The sequence below is a fragment of the Pristiophorus japonicus genome, chromosome 32 (genome assembly GCF_044704955.1).
Source record: "Pristiophorus japonicus isolate sPriJap1 chromosome 32, sPriJap1.hap1, whole genome shotgun sequence".
In the NCBI taxonomy this organism is placed as follows: domain Eukaryota; kingdom Metazoa; phylum Chordata; class Chondrichthyes; family Pristiophoridae; genus Pristiophorus; species Pristiophorus japonicus.
Window position 1 is genome coordinate 4,705,920 of NC_092008.1, and position 17,011 is coordinate 4,722,930.

General features: G+C 54.7%; 1 protein-coding gene across 1 annotated transcript in view; it reads right to left on the bottom strand.

Moving 5' to 3' along the window:
* mecp2 (methyl CpG binding protein 2) overlaps positions 1–14,495 on the bottom strand; it is an 87,037-nt gene extending 72,542 nt beyond the window's left edge. The window contains exon 1 of the mRNA XM_070869149.1: positions 14,404–14,495. Within this exon, the coding sequence (XP_070725250.1) occupies positions 14,404–14,435 (32 nt within the window). The 5' untranslated portion in view covers positions 14,436–14,495. The remainder of the gene's footprint in view (positions 1–14,403) is intronic.
* Positions 14,496–17,011: the final 2,516 nt, after the last annotated feature.

Genomic DNA, 17,011 nt, shown 5'->3' on the forward strand with positions numbered 1-17,011 from the left:
CCTTTAATTCCCTTATTGGTTAAAAATCTATCTATCTGTGACTTGAATACATTCAATGAGCTAGCCTCAACTGCTTCCTTGGGCAGAGAATTCCACAGATTCACAACCTTCTGGGAGAAGAAATTCCTTCTCAAATCGGTTTGAAATTGGCTCCCCCGTATTTTGAGGCTGTGCCCCCTAGTTCTAAAGGATGTAGAGACACTGGAGAGGGTGCAGAGAAGGTTTACAAGGATGATACCAGAAATGCGAGGGCATACGTATCAGGAAAGGATGAACAGGCTGGGGCTCTCTTCTCTTGAAATAGAAGGCTGAGGGGTGACCTAATAGAGGTCTTTAAAATGATGAAAGGTTTTGATAGAGTGGATACAGAGAGAATGCTTCCACTTATGGGGAAGAGCAAAACTAGAGGCCATCAATTAAGAAAGACTTGGATTTATATAGCGCCTTTCACGATCAGCAGACGTCTCAAAGTGCTTTACAGTCAATGAAGTACTTTTGAAGTGTAGTAACTGTTGTAATGTGGGAAACGCAGCAGCCATTTTGCACGCAAGCAAGCTCCCACAAATCATCATAGGCACCTGGGAATCGAGGAAGACTTGCTTCCACTCCTAATGTGAGTTCTCAGGTGCCTGAGCAGTCCAACACGAGAGCCACAGACCCTGTCACAGGTGGGACAGAGATTCGTCGGGGAAGTGGGGGGGGGGGGGGGGGGTTGGCGAGACTGGTTTGCCGCGCGCTCCTTCCGCTGTCTGCGCCTGATCTCTTCACGCTCGCAGCGTTGAGATTCGAAGAGCTCAATGCCCTCCCGGATGGGCTTTCTCCACCTCAGGCGGTCTTCGGCCAGGGTCCCCCAGGTGTCAGTGGGGATGTCGCACTTCACCAGGGAGGCTTTGAGGGCGTCCTTGTAACGTTTCCGCTGCCCACCTTTGGCTCGTTTGCCGTGAAGGAGCTCCGCATAGAGCAGTTGTTTAGGGAGTCTTGTGTTTGGCATGCGAACTAAGTGGCCTGCCCAACGAAGCTGATCTAGCGTGGTCAGTGCTTCCACGCTGGGGATGTTAGCCTGGGCGAGGACACTGATGTTGGCGTGTCTGTCCTCCTAGGGGATTTGCAGGATCTTGCGGAGACATCGTTGGTAATATATCTCCAGCGACTTGGTGTCTACTGTAAGTCGTCCATGTCTCTGACCCATAGAGGAGGGTGGAAATTACTACAGCCCTGTAGATCACAAAGAGCAATGTGATAATGACCAGAACATGTGTTTTTTTATTGTGTTGATTGAGGGATAAATATCACCGGGGATAACTCCCCTGCTCCTCTTCGAAATAGTGCCATGGGATCTTTTACGTCCACTTGAGAGAACAGACGGGGCCTTGGTTTAATGTCTCATCCGAAAGACGGCACCTCCGACAGTGCCAGCCTAGATTTGTTTTGTGCTCAAGTCCCTGGAGTGGGACTTGAGCCCACAGCCTTCTGACTCAGAGGCGAGAGTGCTGCCCGTTAAGACTCAGCTGACACTGGAATCAATATAAGACAGTCGCCAAGAAATCCAATCGGGAATTCAGGAGAAACTTCTTTACTCAGAGAGCGGCGAGAATGTGGAACTCGCTGCCACAGGGAGGGGTTGAGGCAAATAGTATCGATGCATTTAAGGGGAGGCTAGAGAGAAGCATATGAGAGAGAAGCATATGAGGGAGAAGGGAAGAGAGGGTAGATTTAGATGAGCAAAGACGGGGGGATAAAACTCGAGTGAAGCATAAACGTCGGCATGGACTGGTTGGGCCGAACGGCCTGTTTCTGTGCCATATATCCAATGTAAACCGGGAAGGGCAATAAATGCCGGCCTTGCCAGCAACAGCCACATCCAGAGAATGAAGTGCTTTTTTTTTAATCTCAAAAGGACATTGGTAAAATTAACCGAAGCACCACTGGGCGAGAGAGAAGAATTACTTTCTGATGCTATTGTTCAAAGTGTACACGCGGGGAGGGCAGGGCCGATCGTAGCTAATATCGTCAGCCAGGTATTAAGTCAATATTTTACAGGAGATGGGACCCTGGAAAATGTCGCACATTTCTACAGAGGATGTCCCTTTAAGCTGCTCTGAATGACGTGGACCATATACAGCAGACACCTCAAATCGCTGGAGAAATACCACCAGCGATGCCTCCGCAAGATCCTGCAAATCGCCTGGGAGGACAGACGCACCAACTCTCGGCCAGGCCAACAACCCCAGCATCGAAGCATTGACCACACTCGACCAGCTCCGATGGGCGGGCCACATTGTTCGCATGCCAAAGCAAGCACTCTACTGGGAACTCCTGCACGGCAAGCGAGCCCCGGGTGGGCAGAGGAAACGTTTCAAGGACACCCTCCCTGATAAAGTGCAACATCCCCACCGACACCTGGGAGTCCCTGGCCAAAGACCAGTCCGCCCTAAGTGGAGGAAGAGCATCTGGGAGGGCGCTGAGCACCTCGAGTCCCGTCGCCGAGAGCGTGCAGAAACCAAGCGCAGACAGCGGAAGGAGCGTGCGGCAAACCAGTCCCACCCTCCCCTTCCCTCAACCACTGTCTGACCCACCTGTGACAGGGACTGTGGTTCCCGTATTGGACTGTTCAGTCATCTGAGAACTCACTTTTGCAGTGGAAGCAAGTCTTCCTCGATTTCGAGGGACTGCCTATGATTTTGACACTGGCGTGCCCCATGTACTACGCACAGGAGTGGTAGAGAGATGACTCACAGACTTGATTCACCAAACAGGAATTGCTCAATCTAAGCTGGGCTACTAGATTTGAGAGAGTTCACCCTGGACTCCTCTCGCATACCAACAACCGGCCAATTACGAAGAGCTCGGCCTGTTTTAGTCAGGGAACGGTGCATGATGTTACAAACCTGAAGAGAGAGAGAATATTACTTCAAATTACAGACACTGAACTCCAAATAATTAGTAGATATGACGCAGGTGATCGGATACATGCAATGGCACAGTGCGGCAGAGGCCCGCTGAGCCCTTAATACAAACTGGCAGGATGTGGGTACACATCCACAATCCTATGCACGCCATGCTTCTGATCTCAATGGTCTCTCAGTGGGGAGGCAGTGAGTGGTTGCTCCCACACAGAGACTTAAAAGCATAGGAACGGAATGGAAACAAGTTATAGAAAAATCTCACCCACCGAAAAAAACTACAGGCAGTCCAAAAGTGATTGGGTGGGTATTCATGCACGGTAAAATCGCCACTTCTTAAACGCCATTAATGGGGCCACATCCACAGCTCCACAACCATAATTAATCTCGCAAACCTGTGGGGGCGGGGTCGTGGTGCAAAAGATAAGCTCTGGTTTATCAAGGATCACGGCCACATCTTGCCCTTTTAACCAACTCTCTGCCACTGCGTCAACACAACAGTTGTCTCAGGATAAGAACATAAGAAATAGGGGCAGGAGGAGGCCATTCGGCCCCTCGAGCCTGCTCTGCCGGTCAATGAGATCACGGCTGACCTTCGACCTCAACTCCACTTTCCCGCCCGATCCCCACATCCCTCGATTCAAAAATCTATTCATCTCCAGCCTGGAATGTACTCAACATCCACAGCCCTCTGGGGCAGAAAATTCCAAAGATTCACCACTGAGTGAAGAAGGAGGCCATTTTGGCCCACGCATCATGTCCGCGCTAGCCAACAAAGCCGCACGGCCCTCGGTCAGCAGCCCTGAAGGTTACATATAAACCTGTGAACACTGAATCTAAAGGGATCAAAGGGTATGGAGAGAGAGCTGCAATGGGGTACTAAAGTGGCACAATCAGTGAAACATTCTACACTCCACCCCAACCGGAACCATGTGATCTCCTGGGAGACACAAAAACCAGATAAAAACCCAGGCCAATTGGGGGGAAAAAAATCTGGGAAAATTCCTCTCTTCATCTCAGTCCTAAATGGCCGACCCCTTATCCCGAGACTGTGACCCCTAGTTCTAGACTCCCCAGCCCGGGGGGAAAACATCCTTTCAGTGTCTACCACCAAGCCCAATATAACGCATTACTCTATTGGAAATCGTAATTATACCACAAGTGCAACTGCACCGGAAAGGCTTAATTTGTAAAAATGTCAGCGTGTATAAACCAAAAAGAACTGAATGAGCTCGACGATTGACAAGCTGTCCTGCACTTCAAGGAGAGTTTATACATACGTTCGCCCGCGCACACGACGCTGCAGATTCAGACGCAGCACTCTTCCCCTCCAGAAGGGGCAGCAGCAGGTCAGGACAGCACTGTTCCATGCAGTGCCAAGCTCTGCCCCCAAGCTGGTCTTCACATGTCAGCGGATTACTGGACCACGGGAGGGGTCCAAATTGGGCGGAATCTGGTCCTCGACCAACAGCCACGCGCACGCTCCCCAGCTGGTGATCAGCAACGGGCCACCCTCAATTATTTTCCGCCCCTCCTTCGTGCAGGCTTGGCAGCCAGCTGCCATTCCCATTGATGGTCAAAAAATGTCCTCCCTCCCGCGCTCTCCTCCCTCCCGCGCTCTTCCCCCCCCCCCCCCCCAATAAAATTCCAAGATCCACCTCATTAATACAGAAAGATCATATCGAGGAAGACTTCCTTCCACTCTAAAAGTGAGTTCTCAGATGGCTGAACAGTCCAATACGAGAATTAGTCCCTGTCACAGGTGGGACAGACAGTGGTTGAGGGAAGGGGAGGGTGGGACTGGTTTGCCGCACGCTCCTTCCGCTGCCTGCGCTTGGTTTCTGCACGCTCTCGGCGACGAGACTCGAGGTGCTCAGCGCCCTCCCGGATGCACTTCCTCCACTTGGGGCAGACTGGTCTTTGGCCGGGGACTCCCAGGTGTCGGTGGGGATGTTGCACTTTATCAGGGAGGCTTTGAGGGTGGTCCCTTGTAACGTTTCCTCTGCCCACCTTTGGCTCGTTTGCCGTGTAGGAGTTCCGAGTAGAGCGCTTGCTTTGGGAGTCTCGTGTCTGGGGCATGCGGACAATGTGGCCCGCCCAACGGAGCTGATCGAGTGTGGTCAGTGCTTCGATGCTGGGGATGTTAGCCTGGTCGAGGACGCTAACGTTGGTGCGTCAGTCCTCCCAGGGGATTTGTAGGATCTTGCGGAGACATCGTTGGTGGTATTTCTCCAGCGACTTGAGGTGTCTGCTGGACATGGTCTATGTCTCTGAGCCATACAGGAGGGCGGGTATCACTACAGCCCTGTAGACCATGAGCTAGGTGGCAGATTTGAGGGCCTGATCTTCGAACACTCTGTGCCTCAGGCAGATACTGCAGCCATTACTCGCCTCCAGTAAAACCAGTGATGGACACACCAGCCAAGACATTTCCGCAGCAAAGATTTATTTCCGGAATTGCTTTTGAAGAAAAAGAACTCAGTGCTCCGACAGCTCGGCACGGCTATTCCGTGAATCGTTGATCCACACAGACTGGGAAACACGTGTTTCGAGACCACCGGTCTGTTCCTCAGCCATGTTAAGAATCAGGATACAACAATTAGCCTTAGTATCCTTAGTTTTGCGGGGGTTGGGGTAAGGCAAACCAGCCAGGGCTCCCGCTCGTGATCAGTGACCCCCGCTGGAACGTGCACGCGCGCGAGGATTGGATAGGAAAGGAAATCCTTCCACGACTGACGAGCATGCAAGTCACTCTCCACTTGCCTGGGGAACGGCTTGAGTGGGCAAGAGACAAGGGGGTCAACAGCGACCACGGAACACAAAGCTAAGAGCCAGCGGCTTCATGACAGGACGGGAGACGAAATATCGGCACAGCGAGTCTGTAACCACCTGCCCATTTCAGAAAGACGGGAAATTCAAGTAAAAAACGTTCGTCCTTCCCCTCCCCATACCACCAGGTTCTCCAACACAAATCTGAATGGTCAGGTTGCTTGGTGTTAGTGATACCATCTACAGAATTGTACATTCAAAATTGAAACAGGCAAAAATATTCCCCAATAAAAGATCGGCTGCCGTGTTTCCTACACTACAACAGTGACATTGCTGTTTGTCGGATCTTGCTGTGCACAAATTGGCTGCCGCGTTTCCTACGTTACAACAGTGGCCACACTTCAAAAGTACTTTATTGGCTGGGAAGTGCTTTGGGACATCTGGTGGTGGTGAAAGGCGCTATATAAATGCAAGTCTTCCTTTCTATACATGTTGTGATAAGACCTGCTGGAATCGGGAGTGGTTCTCAGACAGCCTCTGCCCCTCCCCTCAATTCGCATGCCCAACCCACAATTATGTTATTCCAAAACCCCGATCGTTTCTGCGGGACAAATGGCGGCCGTACCCAGGTGGAGAGAGCAGCAAACATTGCCGCAGTCAGATTCCCCGTCACGTCCCAAAATCAAAAGTCAAATGAAATGCATTGCTGAACAGTAATTACAAAAATGCTAAGTCCGATCCTCGCCATTTTATTCTGAAAATTAGTTGACAAAAGTCGTTTCCCTTGTCTCGAAAAAGTGGCAACTTGGTGCTTATCTGCAGTTCCCCAGAAACTGAGAGCCCTGCAGTACCTCACCCAGAGCTGTGGCTCAGTGGGATGTACTCTCGCCCGAGTCAGGTGGTGTGGGTTCAATTCACACTCCAGTGCATCACTGAGGGAGCACCGCACTGTCGGAGGGGCGGTACTGAGGGAGTGCGGCACTGTCTGAGGGGTGGCACTGAGGGAGCGCCGCACTGTCGGAGGGGCGGCACTGAGGGAGCGCCGCACTGTCGGAGGGGCGGTACAGAGGGAGCACCGCATTGTCGGAGGGGTGGTACTGAGGGAGCGCGGCACTGTCGGAGGGGCGGTACTGAGGGAGCGCGGCACTGTCGGAGGGGCGGCACTGAGGGAGCGCGGCACTGTCGGAGGGGCGGTACTGAGGGAGCGCCGCACTGTCGGAGGGACGGTACTGAGGGAGCACCGCACTGTCGGAGGGGCGGTACTGAGGGAGCACCGCACTGTCGGAGGGGCGGTACTGAGGGAGCACCGCACTGTCGGAGGGGCGGTACTGAGGGAGCACCGCACTGTCGGAGGGGCGGTACAGAGGGAGCACCGCACTGTCGGAGGGGTGGTACTGAGGGAGCGCGGCACTGTCGGAGGGGCGGTACTGAGGGAGCGCGGCACTGTCGGAGGGGCGGCACTGAGGGAGCGCGGCACTGTCGGAGGGGCGGCACTGAGGGAGCGCCGCACTGTCGGAGGGGCGGTACTGAGGGAGCGCCGCACTGTCGGAGGGGCGGTACTGAGGGAGCACCGCACTGTCGGAGGGGCGGTACTGAGGGAGCACCGCACTGTCGGAGGGGCGGTACTGAGGGAGCACCGCACTGTCGGAGGGGCGGTACTGAGGGAGCGCCGCACTGTCGGAGGGGCGGTACTTTTGGATGGGACGTTAAATCGAGGCTCCGTCTGCCCTCTCAGGTGGATGGAAAAGATCCCACGGCCACTATTTCGAAGAAGAGCAAGGGGCAGTTCTCTCTGGTGTCTTGGCCAACATTTAGCCCTCAATCAACATCGCTAAAAACAGACGATCTGATCATTATCATATTGCTGTTTGTCGGAGCTTGCTGTGCGCAAATTGGCTGCCACGGTTCCCACATTATAACAGTGAGCGCACTTCACAAAGTACTTCGGGGGCTGTGAAGCTCTTCGGAACGTTCGGTGGTGTGAGAGGCGCTGTAAATATACAAATTCTTTCTCTCTCTTTGTCTTCAAGGTTTCAGGCATGGCAGCCGACTCGCAGTCGCAATCATGCCCAAGTAGCCACAGCCGACGTGGATACAAACACACACAGCGTTTCCATCAAGAATTGCACATCGTTCGAGAGCGCGACTTCCTGGCCGCCGTTGTGTTGAGTGACTGCCTCAACCTCGCCACGCTTCCGCGACGGTATAACCGGGGCCCACCGAGTGCCGCGATCAGCTGCGGATGGGGAGGGGGGGGGGGGGGCTGATCTTCCTGTCTGTTAGGGTTTGGGGCTCCAGGTTCTGCAGAACCTTGCAAAGAGCGACCAGCCCCGTTCAAAGGGAACGTTTGGCCGAACATGCGAAAGGGTCATCAGAAAAGGGATCTGGGTTTTCCTCTCCCCCCACCCCCCGGCCACACACACACACTCGACCTGACAATCTGCCTGGCACCTGAGCCAAAAAGGTGCACGAGACACGGGGCGGGGGAGGGGGGCGACTCATCCGTCGGATTCTCCCTCCTGGGATTGCCCCGTCTCCGAGCGGAGGAGTGGAAAGCAGGAGCCTGTCTGGAGAATAGATACGACCGGGGGAAAACAGCGTCCAAGCTCAGGGCTGCAATTCCCGTGCGCCAAGCGGATATTTTTAAATAACGCAGGCCGTGCTAAATGCACGCTTGTGGCTGTCGGGCGGGAATGGGAGCGGGATTGGGATTGGGATCAGCTGCGAGTGTCCAATGGATGAATCGCCTGCTCGTGCCCGTGGAACTGGACTATGGTAGGACTTCGAGCAAACCCTTCAACCTGGCTTTCGTCCCGCCCCAGTACCGAAACTGCTCTCGTCAAAGTCACAAATGACATCCTTTCTGACTGTGACAACGGTAAACTGTCCCTTCTCGACCTGTCTGCAGCCTTTGATACGGCTGTCCACTCCATCCTCCTCCAACGCCTCTCCACCATGGTCCAGCTGGGTGGAACTACACTCGCCTGCTTCCGTTCTTACCCATCTAATCGTAGCCAGAAAATCTCCTGCAACAGCTTCTCTTCCCACTCCCGCATCGTTACCTCTGGTGTCCCCCGAGGATCTGTCCTTGGGCGCCTCTTAATTCTCATCTACATGCAGCCCTTAGCGACATCATCCGAAAACGCAGTCAGCTTCCACATGTACGCAGACGACACCCAACTCTCCACCACTTCTGTCGACTCTTGCTTGGTATCTAAATTGTCAGATTGCGTGTCGACATCCAGTACTGGATGGGCAGAAATTTTCTCCCAATTAAATACTGGGAAGACCGAAGCCATTGTCTTCGGTCCCCGCCACAAGCTGTGTTCCCTAACCACTGACTCCATCCCTCTCCCGAGCATCAATCTGAGGGTGAACCAGACGGTTCCCAACCTCAGTGTCATATTTGACCTGGAGACGATTTCCAGTCACATACCCGCGGCATAACTAAAACCGCCTTTTTCCACCTCCGTAACATCGCCCGCCTCCGCCCCTGCCTCAGCTCTTCCGCTGCTGAAACCCTCATTCACGCCTTTTGTTACCTCCAGACTTGACTATTCCAACTCGCTCCTGGCCGGCCTCCCAGATTCCACACTATGTAAACTTGAAGTCATCCAAAACTCAGCAGCCCGTGTACTAACCCGCACCAAGTCACGATCACCCATCACCCCCTGAGCTTTCTGACCTACATTGGCTCCCAGTTAAACAACGCCTCGATTTCAAAATTCTCACCCTTGTTTACAAATCACTCCATGGCCTCACCCCTCCCTATCTCTGCAATCTTTTCCAACCTCACAATCCCGCAAGATGTCAAATTCTGTCCTCTTGAGCGTCCCTGATTATAACTGCTCAACCATCGGTGGCCGTGCCTTCAGCTGCCTGAGCCCCAAGCTCTGGAACTCCCTCCCGAAACCCCTCCACCTCTCTTTCCTCCTTTAAGACGCTCGTTAAAACCTACCTCTTTAAACAAGCTTTTAATCATTTGCCTTAATTTCTTCTGTGGCTCGGTGTCAAATTTATCTGTTTGTCTGTAACACTGCTGTGAAGCGCCTTGGGAGGTTTTACTATGTTAAAGGCGCTCTATAAATACAAGTTATTATTATTAAAAAACTGTTGGTGCCCTCCCACCACTCCTCTACAGTAAGGAGGGCAGGATGGTCTAGGCACTTGCTGACTCCCAACGTTGGTCGGGAGTATTCCGGTTCAGCGGGGCGGACATAAGTTCCTTCTCTCCCACCGCTGTGTCTGCTAGACAGAGTCCCTCAACCCTCTCCACACTCCCTCCGGCAGACAGAACACAAGGCAACTGATTTTTGGCGCAGCCGATGCACAACGGCCGTTTTGCAAGCGTGGCTCTCAAACCATTTCATTTCTAGTACTTCAACAACTTGTATTTATATAGCGCCTTCAACGTAGTGAAATGTCCCAAGACGCTTTACAGGAGTGTTTTAAGACAAAACACATAAATGCGACACCGAACCACAGAAGATGAAATTACAGCAGTTAGGTTTTAAAGAGCGTCTTAAAGGAGGAGAGAGAGGCGGAGAGGTTTAGGGAGGGAGTTCCAGAGCTTGGGGCCCAGGCAACAGAAGGCACGGCCACCGATGGTGGAGCGATTATAATCAGGGATGGTCAAGAGGGCAGGATTCCAGGAGTGCACAAATCTCGGGGGGCTGTGACGCTGGAGGAGGTTACAGAGATAGGGAGCGGTGTAGGGGGTTACGGAGATAGGGAGGGGTGTAGGGGCTGGAGGAGGTTACAGAGATAGGGAACGGTATAGGGGCTGGAGGAGGTTACAGAGATAGGGAGCGGTGTAGGGGCTGGAGGAGGTTACAGAGATAGGGAGGGGTGTAGGGGCTGGAGGAGGTTACAGAGATAGGGAACGGTATAGGGGCTGGAGGAGGTTACAGAGATAGGGAGCGGTGTAGGGGCTGGAGGAGGTTACAGAGATAGGGAGGGGTGTAGGGGCTGGAGGAGGTTACAGAGATAGGGAGCGGTGTAGGGGCTGGAGGAGGTTACAGAGATAGGGAGGGGTGTAGGGGCTGGAGGGGGTTACAGAGATAGGGAGGGGTGTAGGGGCTGGAGGAGGTTAGAGAGATAGGGAGGGGTGTAGGGGCTGGAGGAGATTACAGAGATAGGGAGGGGCGAGGGCCATGGAGGGATTTGAAAACAAGGATGAGAATTTTGAAATCGAGGCATTGCTTAACCAGGAGCCAATGTAGGTCGGCGAGCACAGGGGGTGATGGGTGAGCGGGACTCGGTGCGAGTTAGGACACGGGGAAGCCGAGTGTTGGGTGACCTCAAGTTTACGTAGCGTAGAATGTGGGAGGCCAGCCATGAGTGCGTTGGAGTCAAACCTAGAGGTAGCAAAGGCAGGAACGAGGGTTTCAGCAGCAGATGAACTGAGGCAGGAGTAGAGACGGGCGATGTCACGGAGGTGGAAACAGGTGGTTTTAGTTATGCCGCGGAAGCCGGAAGCTCATTTCAGGGTCAAGTATGACACCGAGTAGGACCAAAGAGAACGGCTTCGGTCTTCCCGATATTCAATTGAAGAACATTTCTGCTCCATCCGGAACCGGATGTCGGAGAAGCAGTCTGACAATTTAGAGACGGTGGCGGGGTCGAGAGAAGTGGTGGCGAGGTAGAGCTGGGCGTCGTCGGTGTACATGTGGAAACGGACGCCGCCTTTTCGGAAGATGTCGCCAAGGGGCAACGTGTAGACGAGAAATAGGAGGGGGCCAAAGATAGATCCTTCGTGGACGCCAGAGGTAACGATGCGGGAGTGGGACGAGAAGCCAGAGGAGGTCCTTCGAGACCAAAGACTCTTGTCCCAAATAACCGCGGCTGTTCAATGCCACACGCCCTCCCCCCAGCCCCCTGCACAAGCGATGCAAAGAATATTCCTTCTGTCGATCGCAGGGTTGCGAGCGCCGCTGATCACGGGCCACAGACTGCCCGGCCACCACGCGACGAGAATGCCTATTCTCACCAACGGGAGCACGAACTTGCACCAGTCCCACTGACACACCCAACGATATTGTCTGGGCCCTTAAACAAATTCTACACGGCAAACGGCCAGACCTCGCATCCTGCGACTTTTATTAACGCGGGGTAAAAATGAAAAGAGGGCAACTTTCTTTTGCAGCAACAGCGCAGCTCAGAGTAAACGAAGCGACAGTGGGAACTTGTTTTAAAGAAATCCTAATCACCAAGGGGGGGGGGGAAAGAAATTCAAAAAATACAACGTGAACAACTTTATTAAAATGATATAATCTACCTAGAATAATGCAATGATGCAGACAGACAAACAGCGAGAGAAAAACACCACTGTAACTATCTACTGCAAAGATAAAAAACAGCATTATGTAAAATCATATCATATATATATATAAAAAAAAATTAGATAAACACAATTTACCATGACACAGCCATTTACAGAGCAAAAATACCATTTTGCGAGTTATAAACGCAAAATTTGCCATGACACACCCTGATGTATCTAAAAATTACAAACATAATATACTTAGAAACTCTGCAGCACAGGAGGTGGCCGTTCAGCCCATTGTGTCTGTGCCGGCTCTTGGAAAGAGCGATCCCATTCGTCCCCACTCCCCCTGCTCTTTCCCTGTAGCCCTGCAAATTTTTCCTTTGAGAATTTATCCGATTCCCGTTTGAAAGTCACGACTGAATCTGCTCCCATCGCCTCTTTCAGGCAGCGCGTTCCCGATCACAACAACTCACCTCGTGAAGAAATGTCGCACGGTTTCCCCCCCCCCCGCCCTTTATCTTAAACTTGCATCCTCTGGTTACCGACATATGTACGAAAAGTGGATACATTTTACGTCGACAAAAACAACACAGCCAGACGCACAAAGCAAAGAACACCACTGCCGGCTTAGACACCACCTCGGCAATGGCTCACGGGCGACCATTTTGCACGCGGTGCGCCGTGCTGGTTTAAAAACACGGTGCCGTGTGGAGGAGTCGAACCGCTTGGAACGAACCGGTCAACGCCAGGCCGGCGGCAAGCAGTACGTGCACGCAGAGCGTCGGACGCTTACACTGCCGACAGTAAATTCTAATTGCAAGAAAGCAGAGGAGGAGGACAGAAAAAGACGCAGACAAATGTAAAAATTATATACATATACTGGTACGACGCCTCAAATCCAGCAACCTCGGGACGAAGAGCGTGCTGCATTGTGGATGTTTCCGCATTTCGGACAAGGCAAAGTACGAACGGTGGGTCGGGTCGACGGGGTCATTCGGCAAGGCTCGCACTGAACGCATGCCATTTAAATCACAGCGGCGAAGTCGATAACTAGTCCGGCCCGCCGGCTTTTGGACAATAATTCTGGATTTTTTTTTTACTGAATATCAAATGGGATTTTCTCAAAAATGTCTGGTTTTCGGACAATTCCGATTTTCAGACAGCCGGATTTGAGACGTTGTAATATGTATACACACACACATACGTATATATACATATGCACGCGCGCACACTGACACACATACGTGCACACATACATACATATTTACATTTTTAAAAATGAATGCATATAATCCAACACCTACCCTCCCTCCCCTTAATTTTTTTGGGGGGAGAGGGGGCAGATTAAACATTTTCATGCTAAAAATTTGCAAATGATTGGTAGTGGTGGAGGGAAAGAGATCAACACCCCCTTGCGAATGTGATAGACAGGTGGTCCCTGGGTTGCAGTGGTCGCTAGGGGACACTGGGACGGTTGTTAGGGGACCCCAGGGGTTGGTCGCCAGGGGGCAGTTGTTTCAGAGACCCCGGGGGGGGGGGCGGTCATTCGGGGACCCCATGGGACAGTTGCCAGGGGGCGCTTGCTTGGAGACCCCAGGGGCCAGTTACTAGGGGACCCCAGGGGCCGGTTGCTCGGGGACCCCAGGGGCCAGTTGCCAGGGGCTGGTCGCTAGGGAGACCCCAGGGGCTGGTCGCTAAGGGACCCCAGGGGGACTGGTCACTAGGGAGACCCCAGGGGGCCAGTTACAAGGGGCCGGTTGCTAGGCGACCCCAGGGGCCGGTCGCTAGGGAGACCCCAGGGGCCGGTCGCTAGGGAGACCCCAGGGGCCGGTCGCTAGGGCCAGTTACTAGGGGCTGGTTGCTAGGCGACCCCAGGGGCGGACTGGTCACTAGGCGACCCCAGGGGCCGGTTGCCAGGGGGGGGGGGGGACTGGTCACTAGGAGACCCCAGGGGCGGGGACTGGTCACTAGGAGACCCCAGGGGACGGTTGCCAGGGGGAGACTGGTCACTAGGGGACCCCAGAGGCCGGTTGCCAGGGGGACCGGTCACTAGGAGACCCCAGGGAGCGCGCGGCGCGGCCGTTCCCCCCGCCCCTCAGTGTCTCGCGCTCTCTCCCAACGGCCGGCAGCAGGTGAGAGGGGCGGGGGGCGGCGCCGCTCGGATTTGCCCGTGTTAGATGGGTGCGTGTGTTTTTGTTGTTTGTACCAACGCGCCCTTTTCCCCTCGCGCGCACACACACAGGGGGGAGGGAGGAAGGGAGGCCCCGATGATCTTTTCCTGAAAAAAAAGCCCGAGGCCTCGACCTCTCACACACACCCCCCCCTCCCCTCAGCGACGGACAGGCCCGCGGGCCCTCCCCGCTCAGGCCGAGCGCCCCACGCCACCCCTCCGGCCCGGGGGCAGCAGGTCTCCCCCCGGCTCGCTCTCTCCCCGCCCCGCCGGCCTTTTTTTTTGTTACTCACAGCCGCTCTCCTCCGCTCGGCGCGGCGGCCATTTTTTCAAATTATTTCCAGCGCGTCACCCCCGCCGGCAGCCCCCGGGCCGCCGAGATCTCGCGAGCCTTCCGCGAGAGGTTGGGGGTGGTGGTGGGGAGGGGGGAGAGGGAGGGGCCTGGAGACAACCCGCCCCGCCCACTCTCGCGAGAGAGAGAGAGGCCCCGGGCCCCGGGCCCCGCCCATGCACTCCACCGCCAGCATCGCGCGCAGCCCTGCCCAGCCACGCCCACACACTCCCAGTAAAGCCACGCCCACACACTCCCAGTAAAGCCACGCCCACTCAGACAAGCCACGCCCACTCAGACAAGCCACGCCCACACACACACACTCCCAGTAAAGCCAGGCCCACTCAGACAAGCCACGCCCACACACACACACACACTCCCGGTAAAGCCACGCCCACACACAGAAAAGCCACGCCCCCACACACACACACTCCCAGACAAGCCACGCCCACACACTCCCAGTAAAGCCACGCCCACTCAGACAAGCCACGCCCACACACTCCCAGTAAGGCCGCGCCCACACACACAAAAGCCACGCCCACTCACACACCCAGACAAGCCACGCCCACACACTCCCAGTAAAGCCACGCTCACACACAGAAAAGCCACACCCACACACACACACTCCCAGACAAGCCACGCCCACACACTCCCAGTAAAGCCACGCCCACACACTCCCAGTAAAGCCACGCCCACACAGAAAAGCCACGCCCACACCCCCAGACAAGCCACGCCCACACACTCCCAGAAAAGCCACGCCCACTCAGACAAGCCACGCCCACACATTCCCAGTAAAGCCACGCCCACATCCAGACAAACCACGCCCACACACTGACAGTTAAGCCACGCCCACTCCCAGCCAAACCCAGAGAGTAAAGCCACGCCCACGCCCAGCCAAACCAAACCACACCCACACACTCCCAGCCAAGCCGCACACACCCAGCCCCACCCCCACACACCCAGCTCCGCCCCCACTCACCTAGCCCCGCCCTCACACACCCAGCCGAGCCCCACCCCCACACACCCAGCTCCACCCCCACTCACCTAGCCCCGCCCTCACACACCCAGCCGAGCCCCACCCCCACACACCCAGCTCCGCCCTCACTCACCTAGCCCCGCCCTCACACACTCAGCCGAGCCCCGCACCCACACACCCAGCCGAGCACCGCCCACATAAACACCCAGCCCCGCCTCCACACACCCAGCCGAGCCCCACCCCCACAACCCAGCCCCGCGCTCCCAAACACACCCAGCCCCACCCGCACACACCCAGCCAAGGCCCGCACAACACACACCCAGCCAAGCCCTGCCCCCACACAAGCAGCCCCGCCCCCACATACCCATTCACACCCAGCCCCGCCACCACACAGCCAGTCGAGCCCCGCGCACACACACCCAGTCGAGCCCCTCCCCTACACACCCAGACCCGCCCACACGCATCCAGCTGTGTTCCGCTCCCACACACCCAGCCCTGCCCCCGCACATACCCAGCCGAGCCCCGCCCACACACACACAGCCCCGCCCCCACACACCTAGCCACGCCCCTCCCCCACACATCCAGCCGAGCTCCGCCCACACACCACAGCCGAGCCCCGCCCCCACACACCCAGCCGAGCCCCGCCCCCACACACCCAGCCAAGCCCCTCCCCCACACATCCAGCCGAGCGTAGCCTCCATTTCCCTCCATTCATAATTCATTAGAGATAGGATTGCACGTAGGACTTGTATTTCCATAGAATCGTAGAACGGTTCCAGCACAAAAGGCCACTGGGCCCGTCGAGTCTGTGCCGGCTCTCTGCAAGAGCACCTCAGCCAGTCCCATTCCCCTGCCCTTTCCCCGTAGCCCAGCTAATCTTCTTCCTTCAGGAACTTATCCAACTCCCCTTTGAAAGCCGCGATCCAGTCTGCCTCCACCACCCTCTCAGGCAGCGCACTCCCGATCCCAACCACTCGCTGCGTAAAAATGTTTTTTCTTGCGTCGTCTTTGGTTCTTCTGCCAATCACCGCAAATCTCCGTCCTCTGGCCCTTGACCCTTCCGCCAATGGGAATAGTGTCTCTCTCTATCTACTCTGTCCAGACCCCTCATGATTTTGAACACCGCGATCAAATCTCCTCTCAACCTTCTCTGCTCCAAGGCGAGCAACCCCAGCTTCTCCAGTGTATCCGCGTCACTGAAGTCCCTCATCCCTGGAACCATTCTCGTAAATCGTTTCTGCAGCCTCTCTAAGGCCTTCACATCCTTCCTAAAGTGTGGTGCCCAGAGTCCAGTTAAGGCTGAACCCGTGTTTTATAAAGGTTCATCATAATTTCCTTGCTTTTGTACTCTGTGCCTCTATTTATGAAGCCCAGGATCCCGTACGCTTCTTTAACCGTTATCTCAACCTGCCCTGCCACATTCAACGATTTATGCACACATACCGCAATTAGGGCTTGCATTTATATAGAATTCATCACAATTAGAACTTACATTTCTATAGAATTCATCACAATTAGGACTTGCATTTAACTCAATTTAATTACACCTAAATATTCCTGCAATTCTTTCCCCTTCAACTATTTGTCCAATTCT